Source organism: Bufo gargarizans, chromosome 7, assembly GCF_014858855.1.
Source record: "Bufo gargarizans isolate SCDJY-AF-19 chromosome 7, ASM1485885v1, whole genome shotgun sequence".
NCBI classification, from domain to species: domain Eukaryota; kingdom Metazoa; phylum Chordata; class Amphibia; order Anura; family Bufonidae; genus Bufo; species Bufo gargarizans.
The window spans coordinates 144,408,310-144,421,537 of record NC_058086.1 but is presented as its reverse complement, the minus strand read 5'-3'; the positions used below and the strand labels follow the sequence as shown (position 1 = coordinate 144,421,537).

At 48.1% G+C, this 13,228-nt stretch overlaps 1 protein-coding gene across 1 annotated transcript in view; it reads right to left on the bottom strand.

Moving 5' to 3' along the window:
• Positions 1-823: 823 nt before the first annotated feature.
• The window catches only part of DPH5 (diphthamide biosynthesis 5), a 31,345-nt gene continuing 18,940 nt past the window's right edge, over positions 824-13,228 (bottom strand). The window contains exons 5-7 of the mRNA XM_044300567.1: positions 9,583-9,622; positions 8,349-8,452; positions 824-1,440 (exon numbers count right to left, since the gene is read on the bottom strand). Of these exons, the coding sequence (XP_044156502.1) occupies positions 1,202-1,440; positions 8,349-8,452; positions 9,583-9,622 (383 nt within the window). The 3' untranslated portion in view covers positions 824-1,201. The remainder of the gene's footprint in view (positions 1,441-8,348; positions 8,453-9,582; positions 9,623-13,228) is intronic.

Sequence of the window (13,228 nt, the reverse complement as noted above, 5' to 3'; positions counted from 1 at the left end):
TTCCTGATCAACACAGCAAACAGGCAACGTTTCGGCTTAACACAAGCCTTTCTCAAGCCATAATAAACATCACACAGTGTGAACTTCTATACCTTCTCCACAATGGGGTTGGTGATAACTGGTACAACCCCATTGTGGAGGAGGTACACAAGTTCACACTGTGTGATGCTTATTATGGCTTGAGAAAGGCTTGTGTTAGGCCAAAACGTTGCCTGTTTGCTGTGTTGATAAGGAATAAAAAAACTTGCACAAGGAAGACGCTGGTCATAACCTTGTTCTATTCCTATTACTTTCAGCGGGAAGGAGTCTAACCGCTGGTGACCGTGACGCTTCCAGAAGGTGGGACGTTGGTGCTGTCCTTGATACAAAATTTTCCTATCCTCAGGATAGGTCATCAGTATCTGATCAGTGGGGTTTGACACCCGGGACCCCCACTGAACAGCTGTTTGAGAAGGCAGCAGCACTCCTGTGAGCGCCACGGCCTCATCTCTGCTTTTCTAGGCCAAGTGACAACAGGTTCATGTGTCACGAGGCCTAGGAGCTCACAGGAGCGCCGCTGCCTACTCTCAACAACTGATCCGTGGGAATCCCGGGTGTGGGACCCCCACTGATCAGATACTGAAGACCTATCCTGAGGAAAGGTGATCAGTTAAAAAAAAAAAATAAATCCTGGAAAACCCTTATAAAGGCCTAAGGCACACAACTGTATGTATTATGCCATCCTCAAATTTTAGATCCGCAAAATATAGATACTGTCCATGCTGCATCCGCATTTCTTGCGGACAAATTGACTCCAATTGATCCATGGTCTGCATTTTGCAGGCCAAATATGAAAAAAGTTCTACTGTATCTTTTTGCTGATCGGACATACGGATTCTGAAAGCACATAGGTCCACATCTGCATGTCCGTTCAGCAAAAAGATAGAACATATCTGCAAAATGGGGACCACAAACTCCTACGTATTTTGTGGATCCATAATTTGTGGACCGTCAAACTGATACGGTCGCGTGCATGAGGTCCAATTCTTACATCAGATTTTAGCTCATATATAGTAAGTGTGCAGTTGGTGCATCCCTAGGATACGACTATCACTAGTGAGGGTGGCACAGTAACACAAGGGGACAAACACAAAGCACTGTTTGCTGCCACAGGCTGGGCAGCTGCTCCTGCATCGAGTAGGGCAGATTGTTCACGGATTGTCTATGACGACAGATATGTTGAGCTGTCCTCCACATTTATCTGATCAAAGCTACAGGGTTCCACAGCAAACAGTCTAAGCATGTCCAGTTCTAGGGGGTGCATGCAGCCGCTTATCACCAGAGAATGAAGAGGACCTCCAAAGTCAACCGTGCTGAGTTGCTGCAGAGTGCCCGCTGCTATATGTTGGTCAGTAGCCCCGACTCGGGCCAGTCCCACGCAGATTGTGTTCTCGGTTAGAGCTGGGGATGAAGCAGAACCAAGGTTAGAATGCTCAGTATGTGGTACATTACAAAACATGCTTCTAGTTAGCAACAGGTGACCAAATAAATCATCTAAATCCAAGCACCAACCGCAGAAACGACTTCATTCTGATGAACCGAACTGCTGACGTTTCCGAGACAAATCTGCCATTTACCCTAAGGGCGTTTGAAGTTTTAGACACATAAGCGGTTGTTGCTTAGCTTTTCCGGACAGTCTTGCGTCTATTGTGCTAAGAGCATATATTATTATGGCCATTGTGAAAAGTCTGACATGGTCAGAATTATCGGTATAATCCGTGACTTTTTCTCCCCCACAGGGACATACTATTTTTGTGCTCCATCAAAAACCGCCATGTAGCCCTGGCCTTATACAGTGCCCTGGACTCCACTAGCTGAACTATCTCCGGAACTCCCATAGAAATGAAAGGCAGAAAGGGGATTTAGGCATCAGTACAGGAAAGGATTCTTTACAGTTAGAGTAGTCAAACTATGGAATGTCCTCCCCAAAGAGTTAGTAATGCTAGATACTAGGTCAGTATTTAAAAGGGGTATTCCAGTTATGTAAAGTTATCCCCGGTCAACAGGATAGGGGAGAACTATTAGATCAGTGGGGGTCCTACCGCTGGGACCCCCACTGATCACGAGAAGGGGGGGGCAGGTACCACGTGGAGCCCTAGGAAATGAACAGAGCGGCCAGTTGGGCATGTGTGCGGCTGCTCCATCTATTTCTGGGGGCTCCACATGGTATGGGGTCCCTGCGGTAGGACCACCACTGATCTAAAATGTATCCCCTATCCACTTTACATAACCGGAATACCCCTTTAAATACTGACACAGTATCTGGCATTGCTAACTCTTTGGGGAAAACACTCCATAGTTTGATTACTCTAGCTGTAAAGAATCCTTTCCGGTCCTGATGCCTAAATCACATTTCCTCCACGCATATATAGACTGTCCCCTGGCCCTTTGTAAAGTCCTTGGAATGACTACATCTTGTGCCAGTTCTTTGTATTGACCCCTCATGTGTATGTAAATGAGAGGGTGTCTTTTTTCCAAGCCCCTCTTATAAGAGAGACCTTCCAACCCATTTAATAACCTAGTCATCCGCCTTTGAACTCCTTCCATCTCTCCTATATCCATTATAGGATTTTTAAAGGAGTAATATTATTTATTTTATGCACTTCTATTATACTATATTCTGCAGTGCTTTACAGACATTAGCATTTGGATCACAGGTTTTTATCTCTTTTTAGACTTCTTAAAATCTTATTTGCTTTTACAGCTGCTGCTGGACACAGTACTGCCACGCCGCTTACTATAATCAGAACACCACAAAACATGGCATTTTGTGCAATCAATTTCCCTGGCCTGGACTTTGCTGAGTAAAGCTGGCCATACACATTAGATAGACGATTGTTCAACCAACATCTGGTAAACTATCTTTTCGCAGACACAGCCACAAACATTTTACGCCATATCGGATGTGACAGTTTTTCAAACTACCCATACACGTTCCATCAAACTGGGCAATGGACGAAAGATCTCTCTGGGAACGTTCTTACAAAGATCTTTTATCTACAAATGATATTTCTTTGAACGAACAAACTTTCATAAGACAATCGGACGAAAATATTAAACATGGCCGAATTCTTTTCAGACAATGATGGTTTGTTAATAAATTTCACCGAACATTCATTTTGGTTGAAACCCTCCATTTTGATCAACTTTAGACTAATGTGTAAGGCACCTTAAATCTAATGTGGGGGTGCACACAACTATCATAGTAGCAGAAGGGGATTTTTTTTATATATATTTTTTTTAAATGAAAGCGCAATGTAACCCACCCGAGATCTGCCTGCAAGTCAGACCTAGACAGAAGCAATTCACATAGCTTCAGTATACACTGAAACTTCCAACATGTAAGCATTAAAGGGGCTTTCCCTTTTCTTCAAGATAGGTCATCAATATGAGATTGCCAGGGGTCCAACTCCCAGCACTGACTCCCATTGTTTGTTCGAAGAGGCCACTGCACTCGATGAGCACTTAGGCCTCTTCTTAAGCCATGTTCATCGGTCACACGTCCTATTCAAGTGAATGGCGCTGAGCTGCAATACCAAGTACAGCCACTATTCAATGGCTGGTGCTGTGGTTGGTAAGCCGCAAGGAGGCTGAGTAAGCGGCATGACTTCCTCAAATAGCTGATCGGCGGGGGTGCCAGGAGCTGGACCCCCACCAATCTCATACTGATGACCTATCCCGAGGATAGGTCATCAATGTGAAAATCCTGTAAAACTCCAGTAAGATGTATATTTATCTGTAAAATGCTGTTGTCTTTATGCAATCAGCCCCATTCGGAGGCTAAGAGCAGAAAACGCGTGAGAGGTGCATTAGTCAGCAGAAAAAACTGAGTTTAGGAGCCCATTCACACAACAGTATATTTCTGTCCACATCTGTTCCACAATTTTCAATGGGGCCGCAAAAGCTGTGTGCTTTCCTCATCCGTACTTTCATTCCGTGGCCACGCAAAAAATATAGAGCATGTCCTATTCTTGTCTGTAATTGCAGACAATAGGCATTTCTACACAGGAGAAAGAAGATCTGATACGCAAAATGCAGAATACACACAGATTCTCAAGAAAAATAAATAAAAGATACAGCCGTGTGAATGAGACCTTACTTCCCCCCCCCCACCCCCATGCCCTGAGCAGGTCTGCAAAGCTGAACAGCAGGATGTGCTGGGACCCCTAGTTTTACACCTACAGAGAGTTTGCAGACATGTCCGCATAGGACGTCTATGGTTTGTATGCAGGGAGTTAATCCATTTCGCACTTGTCAATCTCAATGGATGAGAGAATACAATATATGCTCTCACTTCCTTCTTATATCTTAAACCCTGGGGACACATACAGATCCTTTGTATTCAAATACCTATGTAAGAGATGGAAGTCGTCAGCAGATAATGTATTGTACGAGTAGTGCAGGGAGCCTGACGAGATTTCCTTCTGGACTCCAAAGACCATTTAGGTGTCGTCCATGTGCATTAAACATGTACACCCAGGGCCTACAGGGCCCGACATCCCCAAGGACTGGTAAAAAAACAGACCGCAGGAGGGGTCTGCCAGTAATCGTAAACCTGCAGCATTAGGCTTCATGCACACGACCATATGTGCTCCACAAAATACAGATACCCTCTGTGTTGCAGCAGCATTTTTTCAGACCCACTGACTTCAATGGTTCCGTGGCCCGCATTTTGCAGCCAGGCCAAATAATAGACTATCTTTTTGCAGAACAGACATACGGATGTGGATCATCTGTGCGCTTTCCGCATCTGTATGTTCGTTCTGCAAAAAGATAGAATGTGTTTGCAAAATTCTATCACCCAAACAGCGACTCACCGACCGTAATTGATAATGGAAGGGATTTATGGGTGCATAGATAGCAGATAACCCCTTTAATGCTGAGTGGTGATTATTTAATTTCTGAAACAGCCCCCCCTCCCCAAGTGCCAGGCCCCTCACAGGTAATATACTTACCCCACTCCCTGCACCGCCGCTGCCGTTTCTCCCTGTACACGGATGAAAGCATCACGGGCGACGCAAGGGAGGCTCGTCCCTGCCTGCCATTGGCTGCTCCCTCCGACACCGGATGTTTTCATCCATGTACCGTGAGAAGCAGCAGCGGCGGTGCAGGGACCAGGAGCGGCACGGGGAGCGGGGTATATTACCTGTGAGGGGCCCAGCACATGGGGGGGCCATTTCAGAAACTGGATAACCCCTTTAAGCTTTTGATTGAATAATATATACTCAAATAAAATACACCAAGCTATTTTTATGTAAATAATTCATATTCAAAATTAGTTTAAATCCCCACAATATTAATGAGAATGAAAACCATGTAAATCCTGGTCTATACATTACTGCAGGGCCCTCGTGCTTTATTAGAATTAGGCCTGAAACAATTACTCAAATCAATTGAGTAACTCGACACAAAAAATCCTCAATGCTATTTTTTTTGCATTGAGAATTTGTTTGTACCATGTGACCACGGAATGGGAGTAAAGTGCTCGCTATTACTCACCGCTCCGTGGTCTCCCGCCGGCTGGAACCGTGCTGCACTGTCCTCCTGACGTACACACATCGTCAGGGTGTATGCACGTAAGTGCGCACTATGACCCGACACTGTGATGTCAGGTCCCAGTGCATCGCTCAAAGAGGACAGTGGAAGAGCTGTGAAGTGTCGGTGGCGCCCCTAGCAGGAAAAGGTAAGTATTTGATTTGACTCGCGCTGGGGACTGCGGATAATCGATTTGCGGACTGCAAAATGGATCCGGTTATGTGCATGAGGCATGTGATTAATGTAGTCTGAATGCAATAGAAACGATGGTGCTTGACACTTTTCACACAATGCTGGAGGACATCCTTCCAGGCTGAGACGAGGGCAGACATGTCAGTTCCTTTGGGTGATAAAGAGGCGTTTATGAAAGGCAATTTTTGCAGATCCGTCTGAGGTTGGAGGAAGCCCATCCTGTAGTGTCTGTCAGTCTTAAGGACCTGGGTGTGTCGCAGGCTTCGTGCAGGATGTGGCATTTGCACGCCAAAAGGATGTGAATGCAACATTAAATAATGCAGCAAAGAAGACGGGGTCATGGACCTCTTCTCTGCTGGGTGGATCCAAGACAAAATATAGAGCCTGAAGACGAACAATGAAATAAACTATGCTCGACCAATACACATTGGGGGACATTTACCAAGCATGTTGCACCAGAATTAAGGCATAAAATGCACTAAAAACAATGGCATTTTGATTTGCGCCAAATTATTCAACTGTTTTCCCCAGAATTTTGACCACAAAGAATGCATCACGCCAGAAATGAGTTATAAATGTCAAAGTGGCCGGCGATATCAAATTGGCGCATATTACTCCTCATTTATTATCCTCTTATCTGCAGAAATGCCTCACATTGTTGTGGACAATTAAGCCAGCTTATGCGGTGGTGTTTGGGTAAAAAGTCGCATTTACGGCATAAAGATGCAACTTTTTGTCAAAAAGTCACATTTGTGAAAAGAAAAACCAACTCGTCGTGGGAACAAGTGACAGGTAAGTATTAAAACAGGATGCGGTTATTTTTACCTAATATAAAGGAGCTAAACAGCAGCGTTCCGTCAGTAAATGGACGTTCATCAAAAACAACACAAAAACGTCCCGGAGTCTGAGACCAAAGTCGCAATTTACTAGTGGAAATGTTGCAAATATGCTTCAAAAGTCGCAAGCTGGGGGTGGCTGAAATGGCGCATTTAAGTTTTAAAAAAAAAAGTCGCATTTCAGTGCCTTTGGCGTTAAAATGTTGCAAATCAAGAGAAATCGGCGGATAATCAAGTTGACATTTTAAAGTCACATTTTGCCAGCGACGTGCACCTTTTGACAGTAAAATAAATCCAAAAACACAAATGCAATCGCACTCTGCCCTGCCTTTATGCTGGATGTTGAGTGAGGCATTGGTGTACATTTTGGCCAAAGCGTAATAAGCCACTCACCACGTCAAGGTCGCCTTAATGAGTGGTCCCTAACACTAGTTCCTACCTGTTATGGGCCATGACAGCCACACAAAGTCCAGGGAGCGCAGGTACAGCATGCACGCCAAGCACACTCTGCTTTGAACCCCGTCCGGTGCCATTACAGCTTTCATCGGATCCAGGGATGCAAGTACCAACATGCATGCTGAGCCCACTATATACTTCTCCTGGAGCCAAATGGCTACTGGTAGGTGCTATATAAGCAGACTCCGTTTTATACTGACTTTAAAACCAGCCTCCAGGGCAGATTAACTGGTCAGGTGTGCATGACTGCTTGGAGATCACCACGTCTCCAATATATACTGCAAAGAAAAAATATGGGGGATTCAGCCCGCACAACCCCTAGCAGGTGCAGATTGCTATGGCGAAATACAGATACAAACGCTAAAACACAAATGCAATCGCACTCTGCAACCAGCCTACCAGTAGCCATTTGGCTCCAGGAGAAGTATATGGTGGGCTCAGCATGCATGTTAGTACTTGCATCCCTGGATCCGATGAAAGCTGTAATGGCACCGGACGGGGTTAAAAGCAGAATGTGCTTGGCGTGCATGCTGTACCTGCGCTCCCTGGACTTTGTGTGGCTGTCATGGCCCATAACAGGTAGGAACTAGTGTTAGGGACCACTCATGGAGGCGACCTTGACGTGGTGAGTGGCTTATTACGCTTTGGCCAAAATGTACACCAATGCCTCATTCAACATCCAGCATAGAGGCAGGGCAGAGTGCTGGTTGCAGAGTGCGATTGCATTTGTGTTTTTGCATTTGCATCTGTATTTCGCCATAGCAATCTGCACCTGCATAGGGTTGTGCGGGCTGACTCCCCCATATTTTTTCTTTGTAGTAAAATAAATCACTTTTAATTTGTAACTTTAGTATTTTTTGGAGCAAATTACACCATTATTGATAAATGTCCCCCACTGTCTACAGGACAGGGCGTAAGCTTTAACAGCACGGATTTACATAGACCGCCTCTATGGATGTAAAGATTTGGCTGTGATACAATAGTCAAATTGTTTTCTCATTTAAAGGCCTCGTGCACATGACCATGTCCGTATTTCGTTACACAAACTACAAATCCGCAAAATACGGATAACTTCTGTGGCCGTTCTGCATTTTTCTCACTCTTAACAATAGAAAGGACTATTCTCTTCCACAATGCGGAGCAGAATAGGAGAGATCATCTGTATAACGGCCACACAGGTCTGCATGGCGCGGCACCATAGTAGCGAGTGGGTCAGTGCACTATCCACAAAGAAATGGTATAGGAACAGCAAGGTGTGAACCTAGCCTTATGTAGGTAGGTCATACTCACCAAGTTCCTCTCCCAGCTCCCTTCTGTTCTGCACGATCTGTAAAAGCTGCTCTGCTGCTTGATTCACAGTCATGAAACGCGGCGGCTCGAAGACCTTTTTTCCTCTGTAAGGGAAGAATAACACATTATTGCCGATACTTTTTGGCAAAGTTCTTGTATGAAATGCCTTGAAATCAACGCATGCTTTACGTCTACAATAAATGGTGGAGCGTGACACTTCAGTAATATCATTAATAGTAAGGGTATGCTCACACATCGAGGCTCAGGTGCGGTTAAAGGGAATGTGTCATCAGAAAATGACCTAGTATAGAAATCACATTTTTACGTTAAACCTATTTTTTTTTTTTGCAGAGTCCAGGGGCGCTCCCAGGAGGAAGCGAGGGGAAAGGTTTGTCGGGGTTACTCCCCCCCTGGACTCTGGGTCTGTATTTTATCACTATATACTTGTTCAGTTGGGAGGTGTTCCTTAGAGCACCTTACATCAGGGTTTCTCAGCTCTTGTCCTCGGGACCCACCTACCGGTCAGGATTTGACAATATCCCACAGAATGAATACCTGTGGTAAGTCCTGATGCATGGACACTAATTATATCACCTGATCAATACTAAGGAAATCCAGAAAACATGACCGGCAGGTGGGTCCCGAGGACCGGAGTTGGGAAACCCTGCCTTCTATTATGTTGCACTGATTATACATTTTGATGGTTCTATAACCTGATGGCATGGCTCCAATATAAGCGTGATGACTAGTTAGCCACCCCTAGGACTGACGTATATGGGTGGTAATGCATATAGGCCTTTTTCCTTGCATATGCATGTCCGAGCCAACCACAAATACAAAAAATGGATTTTTTTCAGACCTGGGGTTTGTCATATTGTGAGTCCATCCTGCATATATGTACCGGGTAATATTTTATCCCGATTACTTTTTATGATGAAATAAAGGATGTATTAATATCTGATGTGTGGTTTTGTGTATTTGGCGGATTGTGCATTCTCACCACACAGTAATCTCTATCTTGATGTTCTCTCTTTTTTCGGCATTGTCTACATTGCTATGAATATTATTAAAATACAACGGCAACTGTTCTCCACTCTTCTTCTACAACGGTGCTGCACCAAACAATCATAACAGGTAGATTCTGCTATTCTCGGGTTGTCCAGTAGAGGTCAATACAAGCCTAGAAAGGATTTAAAGGTACAGTGCTGCTGTCAGTATAGGAACAGCTACTCACCTCATAAGGTTCTCTATGGATTGCTCCTTCACCTTTATATCTGCAGCAGAACACAGAAACCTGTCACCACAATGTTTCACGTCGGTGCCATAGTAAGATATAGTCGAGTGGCAGGACCTGAGGGACAGGCTGCAAGGACTATATTTTATAGGCAAGCAATGCAAACTGTTGTTACAAAAGGACAGCTCATAGGTGCAAAGCCCAGCCACTAGACGGCTTTAGGTCTATCATTGTAGCATCACTTCCTCTTGCAAAAAGGAGATTTTTGTATAACTTACCAGTTAAATCTCTTTCTCGCTCTTCCTTGGGGGACACAGACCTTGGGTATAGCTCAGCTCCCTAGGAGGCGTGACACTAAGTAAAACTGTTAAGCCCCTCCTCCATCAGCTATACCCTCAGCCTGGAGATAGAGGCTACCAGTTGCGTGTCCAAGTAGTGAAAGGAAAACAACCAATAACAGGAACAACCAACCAGCAACCCAACGGGGCGCCAAACCATAACCCTGTAACCAAACACAGAAGGGTGGGTGCTGTGTCCCCCAAGGAAGAGCGAGAAAGAGATTTAACTGGTAAGTTATACAAAAATCTCCTTTTCTCGCCCATTTTCCTTGGGGGACACAGACCTTGGGACGTTCAAGAGCAGTCCAAGAAGGGAGGGACCACAAACCCAAGGCGGAACACCACCAGAGCATCAGGAAACCGCTGCCTGCAAAACCAGGCGGCCCAAAGCAGCATCCGCTGATGCATGCGTATGCACTCTATAGAACTTTGTGAAAGTGTGCAGAGAGGACCAAGTGGCTGCCTTGCACAACTGTTCAGCCGAGGCCCGATGCCTCTGCGCCCAGGAAGCACCGACTGCTCTGGTGGAATGAGCAGTGATGCCGAAAGGCGGAGCTCTGCCCTTGGCTCGATAAGCCTCAGACACCGCCAGTTTAATGAAACGGGCAATAGCCACCTTGGAGACCGCCAAACCCTTGCGCGAACCCTCCGGAACCAAAAACAGGGAGTCCGTGCGCCGAAAGGATCCGGTGACCTCCAAGTAAATCCTCAACGCCCTGACCACATCCAGACGGTGCAGTTCCCGTTCTCTGGGGTGGGAAGGAGAGGGACAGAGCGACGGAAGGACGATGTCCTCATTGATGTGAAAGGCGGAAACCACCTTTGGCAGGAAGGTCGGGACAGGCCGAAGCACAACCTTATCCTGGTGGAAGACCAGGAAAGGGTCGGAGCAAGAAAGAGCCGCTAACTCCGACACCCGTCGGAGAGACGTGATGGCCACAAGAAAGATGAGCTTGCAGGACAGAAGACGAAGGGAGACTTCCCGTAAAGGCTCGAAGGGGGCGGATTGGAGCGCCGAGAGCACCACATTCAGGTCCCAGGAAGGAACTGGAGGGCGGTACGGCGGAACAGAGTGAGCCACCCCTTGTAAGAAGGTCTTAATGGGCCCTAGAGGGGCCAGGGGACGCTGGAGAAGAATAGACAGCGCCGAAATCTGTCCCTTCAGAGAACTGAGGCTCAGCCCCAGGTCCAGACCCGACTGGAGGAAGGACAGGAGTGTGGGAAGGGAGAATCGGAGAGGAGGGATGCTCCGGGACTCACAGAACCCCAGATAGGACCTCCAAACCCGATAGTAGATCCTAGAGGATACAGGCTTACGAGCACGGATCATGGTGCGGATTACGTCCGCGGAGAAACCCCGTCGCGTTAAGACGGCGGTCTCAATAGCCACGCCGTCAAACGTAGCGAGCCTAAATGCTCGTGGAAGATCGGTCCCTGAGAGAGAAGGTCTTCCCTGGAGGGCAGTGGCCACGGTGCGTCTGCCAACAGCAACATTAGGTCGGCGTACCAAGACCGGCGGGGCCAATCCGGGGCGATTATAATCGCGGGAACGCCCTCTGCCGCGATCCTCCGAAGAACCCGTGGCAGGAGGGGAAAAGGAGGAAAGACGTACAGAAGGGAGAATTCGCGCCACGGAAGGACGAGCGCGTCGGCGCCGTATGCCTTCGGGTCCCGTGCCCTGGCCAGGTATAGGGGGACCTTGTGGTTGAATTTGGAAGCCATGAGGTCCACGTCGGGGCGACCCCAGCGAAGACAAAGGGCTGCGAACACCTCTGGGTGCAGGGACCATTCTCCCGGGTCGATGGTGGACCGGCTGAGGAAATCCGCCGCCCAGTTGTCCACCCCCGGGATGTAAATCGCAGATAAGGCCGGCACGTGCGTCTCCGCCCAGAGGAGAATGAGGGACACCTCTTGCATCGCTGCAGCGCTGCGAGTGCCTCCCTGATGGTTTATGTATGCCACAGCCGTGGCATTGTCCGATTGGATCCGAACAGGGTGGCCCTTCAGTAGATGGGTCCAGTGTCTGAGGGACAGAAAAATCGCCCTCAGTTCCAGAATATTGATTGGAAGTCTGGACTCCGATAGAGACCAAACGCCCTGGACGGACCGGGGAGGGAAAACCCCCCCCCACCCCCGTAAGCTGGCATCGGTGGTAATCACCAGCCAGTTCAGTGGGAGGAAGGACTTCCCCCTTAGAGGGATATGCAACCACCAGCTGAGGGAAGCCCGAGCCAGGGGAGGCAGAAGAAAGGTCCTGTCCAGACTCCCCGGTGATTTGTCCCAGGCCGACAGAATTGCCCTCTGAAAGGTGCGGGATCGGAATTGTGCGAACGGCACCGCTTCGAAACAGGCAACCATCTTTCCCAACAACCGCATGCTGGATCTGAGGGAAGGGCGGCGATGACGGAGGAGACTGTGAACCGACCCGCGAAGGGCCAGACGCTTGTCCGACGGGAGGCGGACCTCCGCCAACTCTGTATCCAGGAGCATCCCCAGGAAGATCAGCCGTCTGGAGGGGATAAGGGAAGACTTGGGGTGGTTGATAACCCAACCGAACCGCGTCAGGGTCTCCAGGGTGAGGTCCACACTGCCGGATGCCTGAGAGAAGGAGGGTGCCTTGACCAGGATGTCGTCCAAGTATGGGAGAAGAAAAACACTTCTTGAACGTAGAAGGGCCAAGACAGGGGCCAGGACCTTGGTGAACACCCGAGGAGCCGTCGCCAGACCAAAGGGAAGGGCGACGAATTGGAAGTGATCGTCCCCCACCGCGAAGCACAGGAAGCGGTGATGACATGGAGCAACCGGAACGTGGAGGTATGCATCCTGAATGTCGATCGAAACCATGAAATCCCCTCTTTCCAGGGAGGCCACTGCGGACCTGAGAGACTCCATCCGGAATCTCTGTAGTCGGAGAAAACGGTTCAGGCGTTTTAGGTCCAAGATCGGTCGCACTGAGCCTTCCTTCTTGGGAACCACAAAGAGGTTCGAGTAGAACCCCCTGAACCTTTCTGTCGGAGGCACGGGGGCGACGACACCCTTGTCCATTAGAGAGCGAATAGCCGCGAAGAAGGCGGCCGCTCGTACGGGATCCCGCGGAGGACGGGATCGGAAGAAACGGTCTGGCGGAATGGACGCAAATTCGATCTTGTATCCGCAAGATACAATCTCGAGCGCCCATGCGTCTGAGATGTGGGCCCGCCATACGTTCCTGAACAGGAGAAGGCGGCCCCCCACCCGGGTGGGTGGGGGCGCACCTTCAGGCAGAGGGCTGCTGGCCTGTGGGAGCCCGTGCAGGCTGGGACTTGCGC